The sequence below is a fragment of the Ceratotherium simum genome, chromosome 5, assembly GCF_057802395.1.
Source record: "Ceratotherium simum simum isolate JZ-2026a chromosome 5, ASM5780239v1, whole genome shotgun sequence".
Classification (NCBI taxonomy): Eukaryota; Metazoa; Chordata; class Mammalia; order Perissodactyla; family Rhinocerotidae; genus Ceratotherium; species Ceratotherium simum.
The window spans coordinates 11,831,278-11,853,406 of NC_141904.1; the positions used below are offsets into that span (position 1 = coordinate 11,831,278).

General features: G+C 40.0%; 1 protein-coding gene across 10 annotated transcripts in view; it reads left to right on the forward strand.

Annotated features, from left to right (window-relative positions):
* The window catches only part of TFDP2 (transcription factor Dp-2), a 170,942-nt gene that overhangs the window by 142,055 nt on the left and 6,758 nt on the right, over positions 1–22,129 (forward strand). For 9 of the 10 annotated variants that reach the window (XM_014789065.2, XM_004419291.3, XM_087430452.1 and 6 more), the window contains 6 exons: positions 1,563–1,725; positions 6,567–6,713; positions 9,509–9,577; positions 14,028–14,179; positions 17,796–17,962; positions 21,944–22,049. In XM_014789065.2, coding sequence (XP_014644551.1) covers positions 1,563–1,725; positions 6,567–6,713; positions 9,509–9,577; positions 14,028–14,179; positions 17,796–17,962; positions 21,944–22,049 — 804 coding nt within the window. The remainder of the gene's footprint in view (positions 1–1,562; positions 1,726–6,566; positions 6,714–9,508; positions 9,578–14,027; positions 14,180–17,795; positions 17,963–21,943; positions 22,050–22,129) is intronic. The other variant, XM_004419292.3, reaches the window with a different exon arrangement.

Genomic DNA, 22,129 nt, shown 5'->3' on the forward strand with positions numbered 1-22,129 from the left:
CTTGTTGGCCATTTGTATGTTTTCTTTGGAGAAATATCTGTTTGTGTCCTTTGCTTATTTTTAAATTGAGTTATTTGGTTTTTATGCTGTTGAGTTGTAGGAGTTTCTTAGATATTTTGGATGTTAACCCCTTATCAGATAAAGGGTTTGCAAATATTTTCTCCCATTCCATAGTTGCCTTTGTTGTTGTTTTCTTTTTGGTGAGGAAGATTCACCCTGAGCTAACATCCATTGCCAGTCTTCCTTTTTTTTTTGCTTGAGGAAGATCAGCCCTGAGCTAACGTCCATGTGACTCTTCCTCTATTTTGTACATGGGACGCCTCCACAGCATAGCTGATGAGTGGAGTAGGTCCGCGCCCAGGGTCTGAACCCGTGAACCCAGCTGCTGAAGTGGAGCGCGCAGCTTTAACCACTCGGCCGCAGAGCCAGCCCTGACTTTTCATTTTGTCGAGTGTTTTCACTTGACTCTTACTCCAGCAAGTCTTCCTTCTCTAGATTAGACTAGATATCCCTCTTCCAAGTTCCCGTAGAACATTATGAATAACTGTGACTTGGCACTCACCTTATTATATTGGAATTATATTATATTGGAATATTACATCTGTCATTATATGTCTGTTTGCTCTCTCGCCCATTCCCCAAAACTCATATTGAGGGAAAGGGTGTTGCCTCAGTTATTGTTTTTGTACTTTCAGTCCCTAATACAGTTTTTGGCATATACTTGGCACTCAGATATTAGAACTAAACTGAACCCCTGAAAAAAATTTTTTTTTTTTTTGGTGAGGAAGATTAGCCCTGAGCTAACATCTGTTGCCGATCTTCCTTTTTTGCTGAGGAAGATTGGCCCTGGGCCAACATCCTTGCCCGTCTTCCTCTACTTTATGTGTGGGACGCCTGCCACAGCATGGCTTGATAAGCGGTGTGTAGGTCCACGCCTGGGATCCGAACCTGCAAAACCCAGGCCACCGAAGCGGAGTGCGAGAATTTAACCACTATGCCACTGGGCAGGCCCCTGAATCTCTGAAAGTTTTAATGATTAAGTTGTCAAAGTTTAGGCCTAGGCATTAATCAAACTTAAAATAATTGAAGAGTTAGATCCATTATTAATACCAGTGGCCTCCATTTAAAAATTGAGTAGATAAATGAAACTGAGAATAGTGGTACTTTTAATTTTAGGTGAAAAAGAACTGAAGCAAACGTAGAATACAGAAAGATAAATATTGACCAGTATGTAAACTCTGCAAGGGCTGAGTTTTTGTTTATTCTTTTCACAAATTTATTCCCAGTGTTAGGACAGTGCCTGGCATATAACAGTAAGTAACTAGTCAGTAAATATTTATTGATTAAATGAATGATGCGCGTAGAAAAGCACTCTAGCTTCATACTTTATTGGGCTTTTAAGGCAGAAAGTAAGTTCAGAACATTTCCTCATCTCTAATTCAATTTAAAATTTACCACTTGAAGCAAAAATCAAATTACTCTCTTACATTATTTTATAGTTTTGTAAAGGAAGTCTCTTTAATAAGTGTAATGGAGTATAAATATTTTTTTTTCTCTTTTAGTAAACGAAGCAAAAAAGGAGATAAAAATGGAAAAGGCTTGAGACATTTTTCAATGAAAGTGTGTGAGAAAGTTCAGCGGAAAGGTACAACATCATATAATGAAGTAGCTGATGAGCTGGTGTCCGAGTTCACCAATTCAAATAACCATTTGGCAGCTGATTCGGTAGGTAGATCACGCACGTGACGTTGACTGTGATGAGTGGTGCGGCAGTCTACCTCTCGGGTGGTCTGTGTCGGCAGTTTGAGGACTCAGACGTACTAGGGAATCCTCGACTTCTTTACTTGAGGGTTCACATTGTCTGTTGGGGAGTTTTGTTGTTGTTGATTTTTTGTTTTGGAAAGGATTCTTTTATGATTTATTTAAATGTAAAGATGAACAAGTATTTTTTAAATATAATTTGAGAGTTACTGAAAGAACGTACTTTTTTTAACATACTTTTTATATTTGAATGACTTTAGATATGTTTCTGTATCTTTTAGTGTTTTTTCTATGTCTAAGTCTAAGAAAATTTTATTTTGTTTTCAATTGAAAAAATAAGACATGAACATGTTTATAAAAAATTTAGTTGTACCAAAGATGTATATATTAAAAAGTATGTCCACCACAGACCATAATCTACCTCCCAAAGATGGTAAAAAAAAAAAAAGATAATATTGACTATTACCAGATTCTTCTCCAGAAATTCTTTATGCATGCCCATAATAAAATTTATTTCCTTTTTTATTTTAACACAAATGTGATTGTGCTTTTCATGCTGCTTTTTTTTTTTTTGCTGAGGAAGATTCACCCTAAGTTATCATCTCTTGCCAGTCTTCCTCTTTTTTTTTTTTTTGCTTGAGGAAGATTAGCCCCGAGCTAACGTCTGTGCCAGTGTTCCTCTATTTTGTATGTGGGTTGCTGCCACAGCATGGCTGATGAGTGGTGTAGCTCCATGCCTGGGATCCAGACCTGAGAACCTGGGCTGCTGAAGTGGAGCATGCTGAACTTAACCACTATGCCACGGGGCCGACGTGCTGCATTCTTTTTTTTCTTTTGTGAGGAAGATCTGCCCTGAGCTAACATCTGCCAGTCTTCCTCTTTTTGCTGAGGAAGACTGGCCCTGGGCTAACATCCATGCCCAGCTGCCTCCACTTTTACGTGGGACGCCACCACAGCATGGCTTGACAAGCAGTGTGTCAGTGTGTGCCCGGGATCCGAACCGGCGAACCCGGGGCCAATGCAGCGGAGCGCCTGCGCTTAACTGCTCGCGCCACTGGGCTGGCCCCCATGCTGCATTCTTAATTTTATTTTCTTAACAAAATATCTTGGGAATTCTTTTTTAGCACGTATAAATCATCATCATTTTTTTCCAATGGACGTAAAATTACGTACAAGGAGGGAAACACATCTTAAGTGTACAATTAAATTATGAAATTATTTTTTTCTTTATTGTGCAATAGTTTACATACAATAAGATGTATTCATTTCAAGTGTAAAATTCGATAAGTTTTGACAGTTGTGTGCACCTAAGGAACCACCGCCATAATCAAGATTCAGAACATTTCCATCACTCCCAAAAGGTTCTTCCGGCCTTTTGTAATCAATCCATCCCTTCCTCTCCCTCTGTCGCCAGGCAACTGCTGATTTGTTTTTTATTGTTATTGATCAGTTTGCATTTTATTTAAATGTAATCGTACTATATGCACTGCACAACAATATTAAATAATAATAGTAACTCTAGTCATGTTGAGTCTTCAATTCTTGACCTAAGTGGAAATATTTATAGTATTTCCACCTTAGTATGGTAAAGGTTTTATTTTTGAGATGATAGCAACCATAACTTGATTTTTTTAAATGAACATTTCTTTCTTTTTTCTTAATTAGAAAAAGTCAGAAATGGATGTTGAATTGAATCAAATTCTGGATAGTTTCCTGAAAATTTAGGATTTTTACACTGATAGTCATGAATGAGATTGGTGGGGTTTTTCTTTTTTTTTTTTTTTACCATCTTTGCAGTTTTGATTAGCGTTATGCTGGCTTTATCAAACGAGTTTAGAGGCCTTCTTTTTCTCTTTCTCCTTACTCCCCTACAGGTGCAATAGCATTGGATGTCTGTTTCTGTTTCCTGAAACTTTGTAGAAATCACAGGTGGTTTGGTGATCTAGGCCTGGTGATTTGGGCCGGGGAGAGCTTAGAGAGCTTTCTCCATTTCTTTGGTAACTAGTCTGTTTAGAATTTCTGTCTCTCTTAGAGTCAGTTTGGTATTTTATGTTTTCTTAGAAAATCTTCCATTTCATCCATGTTCTCAAAATTATTTGCCATTATTTTTCCCAGAGAACCATCTCTTGGCTTTGTTTGTACTGACCTCCTGTTTTGTAGTTAATTTTTGTTTTTGTCTTTATTTAATATTCTCTTTCCTGAAGTTACTTTTCTACCACGTAGACTATGACGTATACTTTATTTACTTTCATTATTTTTGTTTGGTAATGACAATCTTTATGGCTGTGACTTTTCCTCTTGTGTGCTGCTTTAGTGGTATTCCACTGATTGCGATATCATGTTATTCTTTAAAAGATTTTATTTATTTATTTTTTTCCCCAAAGCCCCAGTAGATAGTTGCATGTCACAGTTGCACATCCTTCTAGTTGCTGTATGTGGGATGCGGCCTCAGCGTGGCCGGAGAAGTGGTGCGTCGGTGCGCACCTGGGATCCGAACCCAGGCCGCCAGTAGCAGAGCGCACGCACTTCACCGCTAAGCCACCGGGCCGGCCCTCATGTTATTCTTTAAATATTGTGTAAATTTGGTTTTAATTTCCTCTTTACCTAAGAATTGCATGAGAGAGAGTTCTTATAGTTCCAGGTGATAGGGATTTTTGTTTGTTGTTATGAATTTTTACTTTTATTATCTATGATCAGAGATTGTGAGTCAAACTATTTCTGTTTTTTTGGATTGCTTTGAGATTTTCCTTGTGAGCCATTATATGGCGATTTTTTTTTTCCTTTAACATTCTCTGGGCACTTGAAAGTATGTAGCATTCTGATTCTGAGTGGAATTCAAAGTTCTCAGAATGATCTACAAGACCCTGTGTGTCCTGGCCCACCATTGCCTCTCTGGTCTCATCTCCTACCCTGTGCTCCCCCAATTACTACATTCCAGCCACACACTTCTTGGATATGCCAGACATACTCCTTACCAGGCCATTGCACTTGCTGTTTCCTTTGCCTGGAACACTCTTTGCTAGGGATCCATATGGTTTCTCTCTCCCCTCCATCTAATTTTCACTCGGATGTCACTACAATGTGGGCTTTAGCACTTTTCAACGTCTAGCATACATTTTTACTAACCACCCCCATCCCCACCCCTGGATATAAGCAAGGGTTGGATTTTTTTCTCTTTATTCACTGCTGTGTTATTTTTCTGATAATTTGGAAGGTTTGTAGTCTGTAGTTCTTTAATTAGTTATCTTTATAACTTTAAGTAACTTCAATATTTTGTTTCTTGAGTGTTCACCTGTAGACCAGTATCTGTTGATTATGGAGGAAAAAAGAAATTAATGTGCTTATATTTACTCTCATCTGCCATCTTTCCCCTCTACCACAGGGCACAGATTGAATATGTTAGTGGTAGTTGTTAAAAGAATAATCTTTTTATAGTTGTTTTTATGGCTTTAAATAAATGTATTGTGCCCAAACCTCTATTATTACTTAGTTCATTTGCTTTGAATCCATACTCCTTCCAATATCCGAGAGGAGGAAATCAGCCTACTTTGCCTCCGCCTGTTACCTGTGGTTGTATTATCATTATTTCTACAGTGTCAGGATTTCTAATATTTACATTCAGTTCTATAACTTAAACGTCCCATTTATTTAAGTTTAGTTCTATATTTAAATGGAATCAGTGTTCTCCACTATCCTTTATTATCATGGCATTTGATTGATTGCATTTTGTTCTTAGGAACTGCCCATCCACAATAAGATAAGGGGCTTTTTCCGAAATGTAAGTTAATATAGTTTCCTTCATTGAGAAAGTCTTACTACCAAAAAAAAAGTCAGCTGAACTAAACAGCATTCTTAATGATCTATGTAATTACATTGGTGCAAGGTCTGCTGTTTTCATTGTAGACCAGTAACAGTTTGTGGATTAGCACTAGTCTGTGGACCACATTTTGAGAAGCACTGTTTACCTAGAGCTTAAAACATGCATTCTTGACTTTTCAAAGTCTAATATCCTCCCAAACAATGCAAGGCCTTAGCCCACTTTAACTCCATAACCCCTTTCTGTTGTATATACTGTTGTTGTCATGTATGTTAGTTCTGTATCTGTTCTAGACTTCACAGGCATTATTATTTTATACAGTGAGTATTAATTACCCACATATTTACCTTGAGTTGGTCTTTATTCCATCCTACATTTCCAAGCTCCCATCTTAGATCGTCTTTCTTCTACCTGAAGAAAGCCAATTAGTATTTTTTTAATTTAGAACTGTTTGGGGGCAGCCCAGTGGCGTAGTGGTTAAGTTTGTGTGTTCCGCTTTGGCGGCCTGGGGTTCACAGGTTCAGATCCCAGGTGCGGACCTACAGACCACTCGTCAAGCCGTGCTTTGGCGGTGTCCCGCATACAAAATAGGGGAAGATTGGCACAGATGTTAGCTCAGGGACAATCTTCCTAAAGCAAAAAGAGGAAGATTGGCAACAGATGTTAGCTCAGGGCCAGTCTTCCTCACCAAAAAATATATATATAAATAAATAAAAATACAAAACACTTTCTTGGCTATATAAAAATTAAATATTAAAAAAGAAAAGAACTGTTGGTAACATGATTTTTATTTTTTAGATTGTTTTATGTGCTAGATTATTTGAAAGTATCTTTATTTCATCTTTACTTTTGAAGGATCTTTTCATAGGGTATAGAATTCTTTCAGCACTTTGAAGATATTATAATAATATTATTAATTAAATATCTTAATATCCTGTGACTATAACTTAACCCTTAAAATTTACCACTCAATAAAAATATTTTTTAGCAGGCTTATGACCAGAAGAACATTAGGCGAAGAGTTTATGATGCTTTAAATGTGCTAATGGCAATGAACATAATTTCAAAGGAAAAAAAAGAAATCAAGTGGATTGGCCTACCTACCAATTCTGCTCAGGAATGTCAAAACCTGGAGGTAAGTGAGGAAAATCTGTTTATAGATAGTAGTTTGCTTTACTTTACATCAGAGGCATTTTAATTTAGAAATACAGTCACAATATTAAAATATTCCTAGTTGTCCATGAATACTATGTCATTTTTTTTAAACAGACTCTTCTATGTAGAATTTTAGAACTGGAAGGAGCTTTAGAGAGGCATAGTCTGGTTGATGTCCTGATGAAATGGGTGACATAGAAATTAAATGAGTTAATTTTTTACTGTTCTTAGAGAAGATCTTTATTTTATTCTAATTTAATTCTGAGCACTCTCCTAATAAATTTCTGGTGACTCATGTAATGGAAATGGTATCTTATTTGATGAAATGGTTGCTAATGCACCCCCCTAGAAAATGGGTCAAGCTGGCTGTTTATTTCTTGCATGTAAACTTTAACCTTTGACTCTAGAATCGGAGGCAACAGAATGGTGTCTCAGTTGTGTCTGTGTCAGAATGGATAGAGTGTTCAGCTTACATGAATTATGGGATGATGTGTGCATTGTTTATTCTGTTAACTTGAATCATTATAGAAAATCTTTCCTAAATGAGCATGTGCCCTGACATACTGTTTCTAAATTGGTTTGACATAATTTTACTGTCATGGGTATAAATGTAATAAACTGAGGTTAAATATAGCTTATAGAGATAAATATGGTTGATTTCCTGTTTTTATCGGTCCCTTTCCGCCAGAGCAAATAAAAAATTATTTGGTATTATCATACTTGTGGATGGAGGGAGGAACCAGACATTGATCAGAAGTTATAGAATAATGTTATTCGTATACTACAGTGGCAGTGTCCTCCTCTCCTTCGATAGAGTGGAATTTGAAGATCGTTTTAGTTACCAGTATTATTAAGCTGACAACAAAGACTCAATAAGCAAAAATCTATTAGGATCTACCATGTGCTTAACCAAAGATTATACAAGGCAAAAATCTCTGAACCTGAGGAGCTTTCATTTTACTTGAGGAAAGGAGAAACGTAAAAGGTGTTACCAAAAATGTGATTATTCCCCGGGCCAGCCCAGTGGCGTAGCAGTTAAGTGTGTGCTCCACTGCGGTGGCCTGGGGTTCGCATGTTCCAATCCCGGGCGCACACCAATGCACCACTTGTCAAGTCATGCTGTAGCAGCGTCCCATAAAAAGTAGAGGAAGGTGGGCACAGATGTTAGCCCAGGGCCAATCTTCCTCAGCAAAAAGAGGAGGATTGTTGACAGATGTTAGTGCAGGGCTGATCTTCCTCACCAAAAAAAAAAAAAAAAAAAGCAATTATTCCTATGAAGGAAGTGTGTACAGATTCTCTGGAAAGGGAGATAAGGAGGGCTTTACTGAGAAAAAACATCCGTGTGCTCAGTCATGAGGGAGGAGTAGGAGTTTCCCAGGTGGTTTAGGGCAGGGAGGGCCTCCCAGGCAGGGCGCTGCATGGGCTGAGGCAGGCATCAGAAAGCATGCCCACAGCCGGGTGTGGCCAGAGCACAAGCAAGGGGAAGGGGGGTAGATTTCTAAGTGCTAAGCAGTTGGGACCTGATCCTATCAACAGTGGGAGGCTCTTGAAGAATTATGAAGAAGAGAGCTGATAGGATGTGTTCTAAAGGATCACTCTGCCAGTGGGTTGGAGGTTGAACTGGCAGGAAGATGAGTAGGGAAATTGAGGGGGTGGATTGAAGATGGTCTGAGTTAAGGCAGTTGGCAGTGAGGTTGGAGAGGGGTTTTGAGGTGGAATCAGTACAACTTGGTTGGATGTGGGGCCTGAGGGCAGGTAGGGCTTGGCCGTCACAGCTTCAGATGCATCCTACATGTTTCCAAATGTAGAAAGCCACACAGATGTTACAGTGAATCTTGAGTGATTTAGGATTAAAGTGTGGTAGTGGTTAGAGGAACAATGAGAGGAAACTTCTGATGCAGACTAGAGTAGGTAGGGAGCAAATAAGAAATACTCTGTTGGAGTAGATGAGAAAAATGTCTTATTTGATGTCGTTGACTTTTGCCCAAAGAGACAGTGAGGAGCTCATCTACAAGGAAATTCTGAGCCTAATATCTGTTTCCTAGGTAGTTGTAAGAGGAAAATAATAGTTGTTTGAAGCTGAGAACTTTGTCCCATAAGCATATTTCTTACTGCAGATAGGAATTGTGTATTGACTACGTAGGCTATCTGTATTAGCAGCTGTGCCCATTTAAAAGTCAGTTAAACTGAGATCTTAAGTGAGATCTTACCTCATTCTTGGTGGGGAGGGTAATACAGCAGAATAATTAATAATAGGGTCTCTGGAACCATATGGCTTAGGTTCAAGTTCTGGCTCTTGCCACTCACTAGCTGTGTGACCTTGGCCAGTGACTTAACCCTCTACGTCTCCCTGTCCTTACATGCAAAATGGGTAGCAGTACTGACCTCGTAGGGTTTTGTGCAGATGAGTTAAGATACTGTGTGTAAATGCTGAGTTGAGTGCTGGCACATAGAGTGAGTATTCACTACATGTTATCTATTACTCTGATTAGAACTTGAGTAGTAAATAGCAACAGGTACTGCATACCAAGTATTCGTTAAGTGAGTGGATTTCATTATTGATAACAGTTGGCACAATTCTGCTGTCTTGCTTGCTTGATTACCTCACCCTCCACCCCACAAAAGGTGTGATTTGCCTTTATTGATGTTGGTAGTTAAAATGGGGTTGAGTTTCTCTAAGGAAAATTCCTGATATCTCAGAATTAGGACCTGAAAAGTGAGCAGTACTTTATACTCCACGTATGCTCATGTTATTTCGTAACCTGTGTTTTAAAGATAGAGAAGCAGAGGCGGATGGAACGGATAAAGCAGAAGCGGGCCCAGCTGCAGGAACTGCTCCTTCAGGTAAAGATGCGGGGATGGCCTCATTACCTTCCCCACCTGTGTTCTGCCTCACCACGCACTTGCTTTTAGAGTCAGTATTTCTACTCTGGGTGCCTTTGAGTAGTGTCTGGTGGGACCACACTCGGGCAGGCTCCCCGACATCCGGGCTCGTCGCCGACCCTGTCGTCTGCCTTATAAGATGGTTCTGTCTTTTGCCATCATCAGGGCCCCACAGCAGCTCACCCGCCCATGTGTGACTTCTATTATGCAACAGTTTACTGTGGACACTTGTCCTTATTCTGAACAGAAACTGTCAGGAGTCTTTGTGTGTGTGTTTATTTTAGCCCTAATTTGGAATATCAAGAAGTAAGGCTAATTTTAGGTGCTTTGAGTAAAACAAATCCACCTGTAACACTTATTATTAAATGACAGAATAATATGAAGTGATTCAGTAAGCTTTGTAGAAATACCAAAATCTAAAACGCATTTCTAAGAAAATTAAATTTTATAGTGTAATAAGGATCCGTATATTTATACTTTTTTGGATAATTGCCTAGGATTTGGATGATTTTTAAAAATATAATAGAGCCCTTGTATAAAATCATGTGAGGTAAAATCAGAGGGTAGATGGACTTTTTTTTTCTATTTTTGGTAATTGCAGTTGGTGTAAAAATTCACTTTGAGCAGTACAGTGGGGCCATTTTCAGTCCAGTCAGAAAAACTTTGTAAAGTGAGCCAGAGCATCTTGATGCTTTTGCTTTCATCAGCAGATTGTCTTTATATGAAATGCTTTCAACCCATCATAAAATCCACTCTGATTTGGACAACTGTAGGCCCTGTGTAATTTTTGGTGTAAGCCACTTTTCAGAAGTAATGGTAGCAATAAGTTACCAAATATTGTAGCAGGTGTTTTTCTAAAATACTTTATCTAATGAACAGAATATTTTAAGTATTCTTAAATATTCCAGATTTTTATTTTTCACTTTCTAGAAGCTTATATTTGTTTTTCTTTCACATTCATGTGTGAATCAGGCCAGAGAAGACCACCTCGCCCTTCCAGAGATGTGGGTAGGATCTGAGAAGGAAGGAGGGGAGGAAACAGGACCAGGGCGGGGGAGTTGTGGCAGGTGGAGCAGAAGCTTTCCGAGCGTAGGAAGCCCCAGGGGGATGTTCCATCCTGATGAGGACGTTTCTTTCTTTCTTGCTGTGTTCTGTCTGCTTTTCACACTGAACCCTGTGGTACCTACCTCAGGAGCTACCGCTGGAGCAGGCATTTTATGTATTTCTCATATTGGATTCCCAAATAAGATTTTATTTAAAGAGAGTGTTCTGCAGCTTAAAAAAAACTTGGAAGCTGACAGTTTACTCCTGTGCTCCTTCCTGTGGAGTTCTGCCTTCTGATAGACCTGCCAGGCACTCGCCTCTCCCACCTACGCTGTCACCGCCTTCCCCCAGCTGCTTCTCTCTTGTCCCTGCACAGGTATCTGCGGAATTTCCCCACCAACTCACCGTCCCTAAGCTGTGTGCTGGCCTGCCTCGCATTTCCTCAAAACCTTCATGGAACGTTTTGAAGCTTGATTTTTGGCATATGTTATTTTTTAAAAAGCTGTTGGGGGCCGGCCTGGTGGTGTAGTGGTGAAGTTCGCGTGCTCCACTTCTGTGGCCCGGGGTTCTCAGGTTTGGATCCCAGGCATGGACCTACGCACCACTCATCAAGCCATGCTGTGGTGGCATCCCATATACAAAATGGAGGAAGATGGGCACAGATGTTAGCTCAGGGACAATTTTCCTCAGCAAAAAGAGGAGGATTGGCAACAGATGTTAGCTCAGAGCCAGTCTTTCTCACACACACACACAAAAAATATGTTGAGCAGTGTGCCTGTAGTTATCTGCTTGTTTATCAGAAAGAATGGTGCTGGGCAAGATGGCCCTCATATGTGCAGGACTTTCCCATCTCTAGATGGCCAGCACAAAGAATGAAGTTGAATATTTTTCCCCTGCTCATCTATATACTAGGAACGTTGTATTTTTTTAAGTCCTAAATTTCTTTTCCTCTGCTGTCTCTCAAACCAAATGTTTATAGAAGATTTCAACTGAGGGGCAACCTAGCCATCAATATTTATAAGAGTAGGTATCTCTAAACATTAAAAAGAAACTCTAAGTCTAACTGAAAATGGCGACTTATGGTCTTCTGGTGACACACAGCGTATCCTCCCAGTGTTTCGTTTTTCCCTTTCATCAAATAACGTTTATGAAGTTATCACAGAAAGAAAATTAAACAAGTTGTCCTTGAACACTAATAATTCGCCATGGCTTAGCTAGCTTAATTTGTTGACAAGTTAATATCACAACTCGCTGACATCACATGACACGGGTAAGCTTTACTTCCATGTCACCAGCTCTCTTGTCCTTGGTAACTAGGGGAGGAATGGTGCGAGTAGATTATACCTGTAGATAATCCAGATAGCCTACTTTTGTCTATATGATTGTCCTTTCCAGCCCTTAAGCCTTTTCCAGAGCTGTTCAGCCTCTGAAATAGATGTTAATAAGCCTGGAAGAGAACAAAAGGCTGAAGGAAATCAAAGTGCAACAAATAAGGAAATTAGTCCAAAACAAATGCGAGGTGATTTTTTTTTTAACTATCAAAATAACAGTATGTTATTACTGCTTTCTTTACCTGAAAAATCTTTGATGCTATTAAATGTACACAGTATTAAACAGTGAATCATAAATATATAAGAACTCTTATCACTGTATATATCCTCCCCATACTGAGGCCCTCCCCTGGTGCTAGGGCCACAAAGCTGGGCAAAGTTTGGGAGCATCTCCCCAGATGCTTTTTCTAGTAGGAGGGAAGAGAAGGCAGGCAGAAGAATTCAAACATTTTATTCTTCTTCTTAGTTTTACAGTTTCAGCGTATTTTTTCCCCAATATGAAGTGAATTAAGCAATGCAAGATAGCCTTAGTTCTTTAGCAGCAGAAAATAATGAAGAAGTATAACTTAAGTAAAGTTTGATAATCGTATTGATAGTGATAGTTTTTTTATAGTGATTGATATTGGATAGTGATTTTTGGACATACTGTTAGGGCTAGAATAAATTGGTGCCCCTTTTGTTTTGTGCATTTTAAGAATAAATGTCACTTTCTAGGGAGATAGCACTCAGCCATTTTAAGATAATAATAATCTTTATCAAACTTCAGTTAAGGCCCAGAACCTAAAATAAAAAATCCTAGGATAAGATTGCTAAAACATAGAAAATAACTTCATCACTACTGGGTAAGAAGATGGAACAAGCTGATGAAAGGGAATGAGGGGCTCTGACTTGAGGAGCTTTAAAAACCAGTGTCTGTTTCATGAGCAGATGAAAAACTTGAGCTGCGTAAGATCTCTCTAGCTATGGAATTCCATGACACATTTGCCTTAGTAAAGGCGGGGCGCAGTCACTTTCTTTGACTTTTGACTAATGGTTGTAACTAAAAGTAGCAGCAAGATTCAGTATAAATAAAGATCCAGGCCTTGATAAATGTTACAATCAGTGCTAAGCCTCAGTTTCCTTATCTGGAAGATGTCAGGTTGGGGGAGGGTTGGGCCAGATTCCAACTGTGCCCTAAGGATGCTGAGGAATTCTGCAGAGATACCCTAGGAACCAGAGCCGGGAATGAGGGAGAGCTGGCAGGTTTCAGGACTCCTAGCCCCATTGCAGCCGCCAGAGCAGTGCTGCTTTCATCTGCTTTATATAGTAGGTGTCCCATAAGATTGCATTTGAAGAAAGTGTTCTGTGGCTTTATATAGTTTGTGTATCCCTGGGCTAGACAATCTAAAAGAGTTATTTATTTATTTATTTATTTATTTATTTTAATAATTTTATTTATTTATTTATTTTCCCCCAAAGCCCCAGTAGATAGTTGTATGTCATAGCTGCACATCCTTCTAGTTGCTGTATGTGGGTCGCAGCCTCAGCATGGCTGGAGAAGCGGTGCGTCGGTGCGCGCCCGGGATCCGAACCCGGGCTGCCAGCAGCGGAGCGTGTGCACTTAACCACTAAGCCACGGGGCTGGCCCTAAAAGGGTTATTTAACCCTAAGCTCGCAGAAGTCTGTGTTAGATGAATGGAAAACGAAAGTTCACTTGGTGTCACTCTCTGTGTGTCACTCTAAGAAGAGTCACAGGTGTCACTGGACTCCCTCCCAGATTTGTAAGATCCTGTTTCTATGAATAATGGAAACCATGGGTCCCATTATTTTCATCAAGATGATGTTAGACACCATTTAAATGTATATTTTTTCACTTGAAGTATATTTATTGAGTTGGATCATTCTAATCTTTTTCTTAAATGTTTTAATTAACTCAGGTGGAAAGCCTCTTTAAACGCTCTAATTTTAAACTATTTTAAATGTATTTATCTTAATTCATTTAATTCCAACTCACTTATCCACATTAAATGACCTGTTCATTTTATTGATCATTACAGCAAATCGCTTTCAAAAACCTGGTGCAGAGAAATCGGCGAAATGAACAGCAGAACCAGGGCCCTCCAGCTCTGAACTCGACCATTCAGCTGCCATTTATAATCATCAACACAAGCAGGAAAACAGTCATAGACTGCAGCATCTCCAGTGACAAGTGAGTGAGAATGGGGAGAGGCAGGGCTGGCCTTCTGCTGACAGATTCCTGTCATTCGCACAATAAAGAAGGGTGTACTCCATGGTCTGAGCCCTCCAAAGCTGGCCTCCCTGGGTCACATGAGACACCTTTTCAAACCTGGAGTGCTGTTATCTGCTAGTGCGCTTCATCACTCACCCTCTGCAGCCCCTGCCCTGTGCCGGGCACTGTGCTGCCTGTGTAATATGCGTAGTGGTGCCTGGACCCGGTCCAGGGTGTGCGTGGGTGTGCATGGATGTGGTAACTCTGGGCAGGTAGCTGCAGTAGACCATCCATGAGGGTCTGGGACAAGGAGGGGTCACTAGTGAGTCACTATCACAGTTTATTGTGGAAATATTTTAGATCAACATGTGGCATTAAAGCAATTATTTCTCGGTTTTGCTCTATTGTAGTTGAGTGTGCTTCTGTTTGTTAATGAATCAACAGACATGAAAATGGTAGATGTGTTCTCTGCGTTCTTTTTTTCTTATTTATCTTATAACTGCAAGTCGGTACCTTTTGACCCCCTTCACCCACCACCCACCCCCTGCCTCTGGCAACCGCCAATCTGTGCTCTGTGTTTATGAGTTCAGTTTTTTTATATTCCATATGTAAGGGAGATCATACAGTATTTGTCTTTCTCTGACTTACTGCACTTAGTATAATGCCCTCGAGGGCCATTCATGTTGTCTCAAATGGCAGGATTTTGTTCTTTTTTATGGCTGAATATTCTGTGGTATATATATTTACACATATGCCACATTTTCTTTATCCAGTCATCTGTGGATGGACATTTAGGTTGTTTCTATGCCTTGGCTCTTGTAAATAATGCTGCAGTGAACATGGGGGTGCAGATATCTTTTCGAGATGGTGATTTTGTTTCCTTCAGATATATTTCCAGAAGTGGAATTGCTGGATCATATGCTAGTTCTATTTTTAATTTTTTGAGGAACATCCATACTGTTTTCCATAGTGGCTGCACCAGTTTACATGCCCACCAACTTTTTTGAACATTTTAACTAAGATAGATGGTAATATTCATCATAGCAAGTGAGAAGTAGCAGGTTTTAAAATATAGAATTCATTCATAATTTATTTTATCCTTCATGGAAACAGCAGTGGTCTCCAAGCTGTGACCAGTATCATGAGACAGTTAAGGATATAGGGTGTAGGGTGAGACAGACCCAAGTGTGGGTTGTGGTTCTCCCATTTACTTGCTCCAAAGCTCTGTTTTCCAAAGAACAAATGAGGATGATACCAGGGCCTCTGTCACTTCTTAGCCTTGTTGTGAGGATTACATGAGATATTGCCTATAAAGGCTCTGACTCAAGGCAAGCACTTTATAAACATTAGCTGCTGTTACAAGGAGTCAGCATATAATTTATCATCTGAATTGGGATACATTTGAAAGCAAAAAAGGTCTCAGTAATTACATGAGTACCACAGGCATAGCCCAGGGACTATCCCAGGGAGATGGGAACTCAGGTTCCCTTAGAGCTGTAGCATTACCCTTGGGCTGTACCATCTCTTGTTTTCCCGCTCTTTTCTCTGGCAGTGGTACCTCCCTGTCTGTCTTGATTGCATACAGAGATTCTGGGTCACTTAAATTAAGAAGGCATTAAAAAAAGAAGATGAGGGGCCAGCCCGGTGGCACAAGCAGTTAAGTGCGCACGCTCCACTGCAGCGGCCCAGTGTTCGCCGGTTCAGATCCCGGGTGTGCACCGACACACTGCTTGTCAGGCCATGCTGTGGCGGTGTCCCATATAAAGTGGAGGAAGATGGGCATGGATGTTAGCCCAGGGCCAGTCTTCCTCAGCAAAAAAAGAGGAGGATTGGCGGATGTTAGCATAGGCTGATCTTCCTCACAAAAAAAAGACGAAAAACAGGAGGAATTTCAAAAGTATTTGAAAATTAAGACTACAGACACAATTAGAAATAGTAGGGACCATGCAGGCTGCAAAGTCAGAAGATGCGTGTTTCAGTCCTTCCTCTAGCTATCTAATTTCTTAATCTCTCTGAGATCTCATTCCTTCCTCCGTAAAAGTAAGAATTGTAGTATTTAACTGGCTGGTTTTCGAATGTTACAGATGAATTCGTAAAGGACCCAGCCCAGTTGTCAGTAAATGGTAGATGTCTGTATCATTATTCACACACTTGCAAATTCTTTGCAAAAACCTATGTCTGAAAGGACTGTTAACATATTCTCGTAAAACTGAGAATTATAGAGAATGGATAACATATTTGCAGAAAAAAAACTTAGAATTGTAGTTACTCTGTCTAGTTAGTCTCTTGTTTTGTGGGGAATTATTAAATTCTCTTCTTTGGTTAGTCTTCTAAGTCTAAAAAGAGTAGCAGGAAAATTGGAACCATTGGCCTAAGGGAATTAAGGATTCTCTTCACCCCAGGCTGGGGTCTGGAAGGTTCCATCCTTGGGGGTTACTGACTCAGGCCCTTTCCTGGCCCTCCGCTGAGTGGAGAGGAGGCGGCTCTGAGCAGCTTGTAGGAGCTCGTTAGTCAAGGCAGGTCCTGAAGCCTGTCTATTAGTTACTTTGGTGATGTAGTCTTTTCACCTTAGTTAGCCAGGAGGCTTTCCCACAGTGAGGATTAAAGTCACAAAACCATCTGCTTTTAACATATGCCTGGAATCATCCTTGTGGCAGCCACATACTTAAGATGTTTTGTGTTTTTTCCTGAAAATTTGTTGATGTACTTTATTCAAATTCACATACTTCAAATAAAAATGGCATTTTGCTTTAAATTCTAACAATTGCCCTGATCTAAGATCTAGCATAAAAAGTTTTACCTTCACATGATTTTAGTAGAGGGAATTTCATGACAAGGTAAACCACCATTGTCCCAGAACACTCACCTGCCCTGTGTCCCTGCGGGTCTGAGGCCTGGGGGTGAAGGTGCCCAGGGCTGGCCTAGGGGTCACAAGCACTGTCTCTTGCTACAGTGGACTCTTTATTGAAAGAGGGCAGCTGGGCATCCTGATTGGTACTTCTCAAGAACATTTGGAAATGTGCTCATGTTACATGTGACACCTTTTTCTTAAGACATTTCATTCCTTAGGCCCTCAAGACAAGATGTGGGGATTGGTTCGTTTGTGAAAAGTCTGCCCTTTATTGCGTATCTGAAGTATGCTGTAGTTAACACTTGACTCATGAAAATGAAGTAAGCGTCCAAAATGTTTTTTCTTCAAACCTAATAGGCCAACTCGTAGTAGAGATGTCATATATTAAACTGGAAAGGCTTTCTTGCTGTTTTATCTTTTGTGACAAAGCTGTAGACAGCTTTGAGAAGTACTGGATCTAGACCAAAATGTCTGTCTCCCGTTTGCAACAGCCTGATGAGGACTGAAGTTCATGGACTTCTGTTGTCTGTCACAGGAAAATTGTTTTAATTGGGAAGTGGTTTATTTGAGACGTTGTTGCCCTGAACACAGCAGAATGTCTCTTCCTGCTCTAAACAGTAACAGTTTCTAGTACTATAGCTCAACGCGGGCCCTCATTCTTGTATGTAAAGTGCAGAGCACAGAACTACTCAGACCTCCCCAATGCCACAAAAAACCCCATCCTAACTGTGTTTCCTGATGCAGGTTTGAATATCTTTTTAATTTTGACAACACCTTTGAGATCCATGACGACATAGAAGTGCTGAAGCGGATGGGGATGTCCTTTGGCCTGGAATCAGGCAAGTGCTCTCTGGAGGATCTGAAACTTGCTAAATCGCTGGTGCCAAAGGCTCTAGAAGGTTATATCACAGGTATGTTAACTAATGCTCTCACATGTCATCCCTGATAAATGTCAAATCCTAACTTGTTAAAACCTTTCTCATAGAAAATTAAAGTCCACTGTTAGCCCACCCTCGATTCTGCACCCGTCCCCACCCCTCTGAATGTAACCATTCTCTTGAATTTCTTGTTCATCATCACTTGCTCTTCTTTTGGGATAAAAACACAGACAAGTAAACTGGAAACAATTAATTGTTTAGTTTTGCCTACTTCTGACCTTTCTATAAATGGAATCATAGTGATATGTACATTCTTTGGTGATTTGATTTTTTTTTCGCTCAACACCGTGTTCTTTAGCTTTGTCCACATGATTCAATGTAGCTGTAATTCATACACTTTACTGCTGTATAGAATTCCATTATATGAATGTCTCACAATGCATTTGTTCATTTTACTGATGATAAGCCTTTAGTTTTGTTTCCAGTTTCTTCAGATTAAAAGACAGTGCTACTTTGAACATTCCTTTAACTATACCCTAGTGACCCTGTGCAGGTGTATAGAGTGATGCTGGGTCAGAGGCGGGTGCATCTTCACCTTTACCAAATGATGCCAAGGGTTTTCAATTTGATTTTACCAAGTTACACTCTTGCCTGCAAAGTGGAAGTGTTCTGTTTTCCCAGTCAGGTGGATGTGAAATGGTATCATTGTAATTTTTTTTTAATTGAGATTTAATTCACATGCCATAAAATAAACCATTTTAAAGTGTACAATTCAGTGGTTTTTAGTATATTTACAAGGTTGTGCAGTCATCACCACTATCTAATACTAAAACATGTTTATCACCCCAAAAAAGAAACCCCATATGCGTTAGCAGTCATGCCCTATTCCCCCATTCCTCCCAGTTCCTGGCAACCACTAAGCTAGAATGGATGTGTCCATTGTGGACATTTCATATAAACAGAATCATACAATATGTGGCCTTTGTGACTGACCGCTTTTACTTAGCATAATATTTTCAAGGTTCATCCATGCTGTAGCTTGTATCAGTACTTCCTCCATTTTTATTGCCATTGTAAGGGTATTCCACATGTTGTGTATCATTTTGTTTACCATTCACTAATTGGAAGACATTTGAATTGTTTCCACTTTTTGGCTATTATGAATGGTGCTGCTGTGAACATTCTTGTACATGTTTTTGTGTGAACATAAGTTTTCATTTCTCTTGGGTGGATACCTAGGAGTGGAATTGCTGGGTCGTATAGTAACTCTATATTTAACATTTTGAGGAACTGCCAGACTATTTTCCAAAGCAGTTGTACCATTTTACAGTCCCACCAGCAATATTGGAGGGTCCGGTTTCTCCACATCCTTCTCACCACTTGTCATTGTCCATCTTTTTTATTCTAGCCATCCTAGTGGATGTGCGGTGGGGTTCCACTGTGGGTTTGACTTGCATTTCCCTAATGACTGATGACGTGGAGCATCTTTTCATGTGCTTATTGGCCATTTGTGTATCTTCTTGAAGAAATGTCTGTTCAGATCCTATGCTCATTTTGCCATTTTGGTTTGGTTATTTGTCTTTTTACTATGCGTTATAAGAATACACTGAGTATACTTGAAAACAAAAACACTATGTTTTGCATGTTCTGTAAGTCAGATTTTTTTTCACTAATTCAGAAATCTTTATGATTGTCCTAATCCCTAAGACTATGGCATATAATTATATTCTGCATATATAATTTGGATATATAAACAATGCTTTTGCCTTTGCTCTTGCCAGTTTCCTTCATTTATAAATACTACCACCTAGAATTTCATGTCACTTTTTAAAGGCATTTTAATATTGTTTCTAAGGTATATTAAATCAAATATAAGCAAAGAAGTAGTTTTTATTTTGTTTTGTTTTATGGTTTTGGCCTTTTGGTTACAATACAAGTCTGTCGATTGAGATTTGGTTTCTAGTGGGTTTAGTTTTTCAGTTGGCACCATCCACCTCCTGCAAGTGTGACCCGCCCCGTCCTCCCCACTGTTTCCCAGAGCAGGACCTGCTGTTTTATTAGCAGCCCAGTCGTACTGGCAGTCCAGCAGGGTCTGAATAAAGGGCTTCCTCAATAAATCACCAGAACTTTATTTTAGCTTATTCTCAGTGAAAAGGCTCAGGGCAATGAGGCAGGCTCTGTGGTTTTGATCTCCTCGTGGCCTCATTTGCAGACGGGGCTACAGACTTTCTGGTTAGTTCAAAAGAAGAAACGTGTGCCTTTAGTGTGCAAAGGGACAGAATGGCTCTTGAATAAGATTGTGAGAACCACTGTGTGGATCCCATGATAATGTGAAAGAAATGTAGGCTTTTCAAAGCCATTGTGAAAAGAAAATCTAATGTGTTATGCTCACAAACAAGTAAATAGCTGTGTTCTGACGGAAAGTTTCCATATATACTAATTAATATTCAGCACAGGATTCTGGCTTAATTTTATCTTGTACAGACTTGTTCTTATTTAGTGTATTTAAAGTCTGCTATTCTTCTTAGAATTGAAGTTCTTTTTTTTCACAGCTGCCTTAGCCTGTGAAGAAAAAGGTTCACAAGACCATTCTAAAATTAATGTAGTCATTCAGTTTACTTTTTTCCTACATGGGAAGCCTCTCACTTGGTCCGACAGTGCCAGGATAGCAGAGTTCCCAATCCCAGTACACATAGTTTTGTAGTTACTGTGCAAAAAAAAAAGAAACTATTTCGATTAAATGTAGTAAAAGCTCATTTTGGCAAATTATATTTTCTGAGCATACATTTGTCCTTAGCTTATAATGAAAGTCAAAGAATTTAATTTTAGGTGTGTATTTGTAACATATCTACCACCTATTTTGTAGACTCACTGTTGAAAGAGACTGTGCTCTTTCGTTCAGTGACATTTAGATCTTATATGTTCCAGTCACTGCCTTTATGGAGCTAACATTCTAGATAGGGAGACAAGTATTAAACAAGTAAAATTACAATAAGAATTGATCAAGGTTGTGATAGAAAAATATGGTATATGCATAGAAAATACGGAAAACAAGATTGCAAGGATATACCCAAAGGATTACTAAAACAGTAATGCCTGTCTAACCCTCATTAAAAACCTGACTGTATGTGACCTTTCAAAATAAGGGCTGGTTTGAATTATAAAGCAAAGGCTACCAGGAAAAAGAATCAATCTTTGATGAGTAATAGCACTGAGTTCACCAGAGGGCCCTTGAAAAGATGGTGCATTGGAGGTTTTGGCAAAAACGTGTCCTTCTTACCTAAGATGTTTCTGATTGAACTTTCTCTTTACCTAGTCCTGGCTTTGGCTGTTAACACCCCAGTCAGAGTCTTCCGTGGGCAGGCCAGCAGGTGTCCAGGAATAGTACAGCTGTCACTGTACTCAGAGAGCTGCCCTCTTGAGGTCTTATTTAAGAAAAAAGAATGGGAGGGCCGGCCCCGTGGCTTAGCGGTTGAGTGCGCGCGCTCCGCTACTGGCAGCCCGGGTTTGGATCCCGGGTGCGCACCGACGCACCGCTTCTCCGGCCATGCTGAGGCGGTGTCCCACATACAGCAACTAGAACGCTGTGCAACTATGACATACGACTATCTACTGGGGCTTTGGGGAGAAAAAAGGAGGAGGATTGGCAATAGATGTTAGCTCAGAGCCGGTCTTCCTCAGCAAAAAGAGGAGGATTAGCATGGATGTTAGCTCAGGGCTGATCTTCCTCACAAAAAAAAAAAAAAGAAAAAAGAATGGGAAAGAGTCTGTGATTGGTTTAATTTGAATTCTTTCTTGCTGTAGTCTACCTTCCTGTATTTGTTTTCCTGCTGTGTTCTAGAAATTTCTTTTTTCCAAGCTGAAGAGGACCTGGGTTCTTCCCAGGACAGGGGACTTGTCTGCTGTGATTTAGAACAGGCTCCTCCCCTTCGGGTCTGTGTTCCCTTCAAGCTGCGGCAGTAGCAGCTACAGAACCTGCAGCGCCTACACCTCCTGTTTTTGTTTTTTCTGTAGATATCTCCACAGGACCTGCCTGGTTAAATCAGGGGCTACTCTTGAACTCTACCCAGTCAGTTTCAAATTTAGACCTGACCACTGGTGCCACCTTGTCCCAATCAAGGTACGTATTTTTTCAGGGCTAGAAAGGCAGGCCACAAAGCACTGACCCTTCTGGGGGGAGAGCCCGCGAGTCACTGCCTG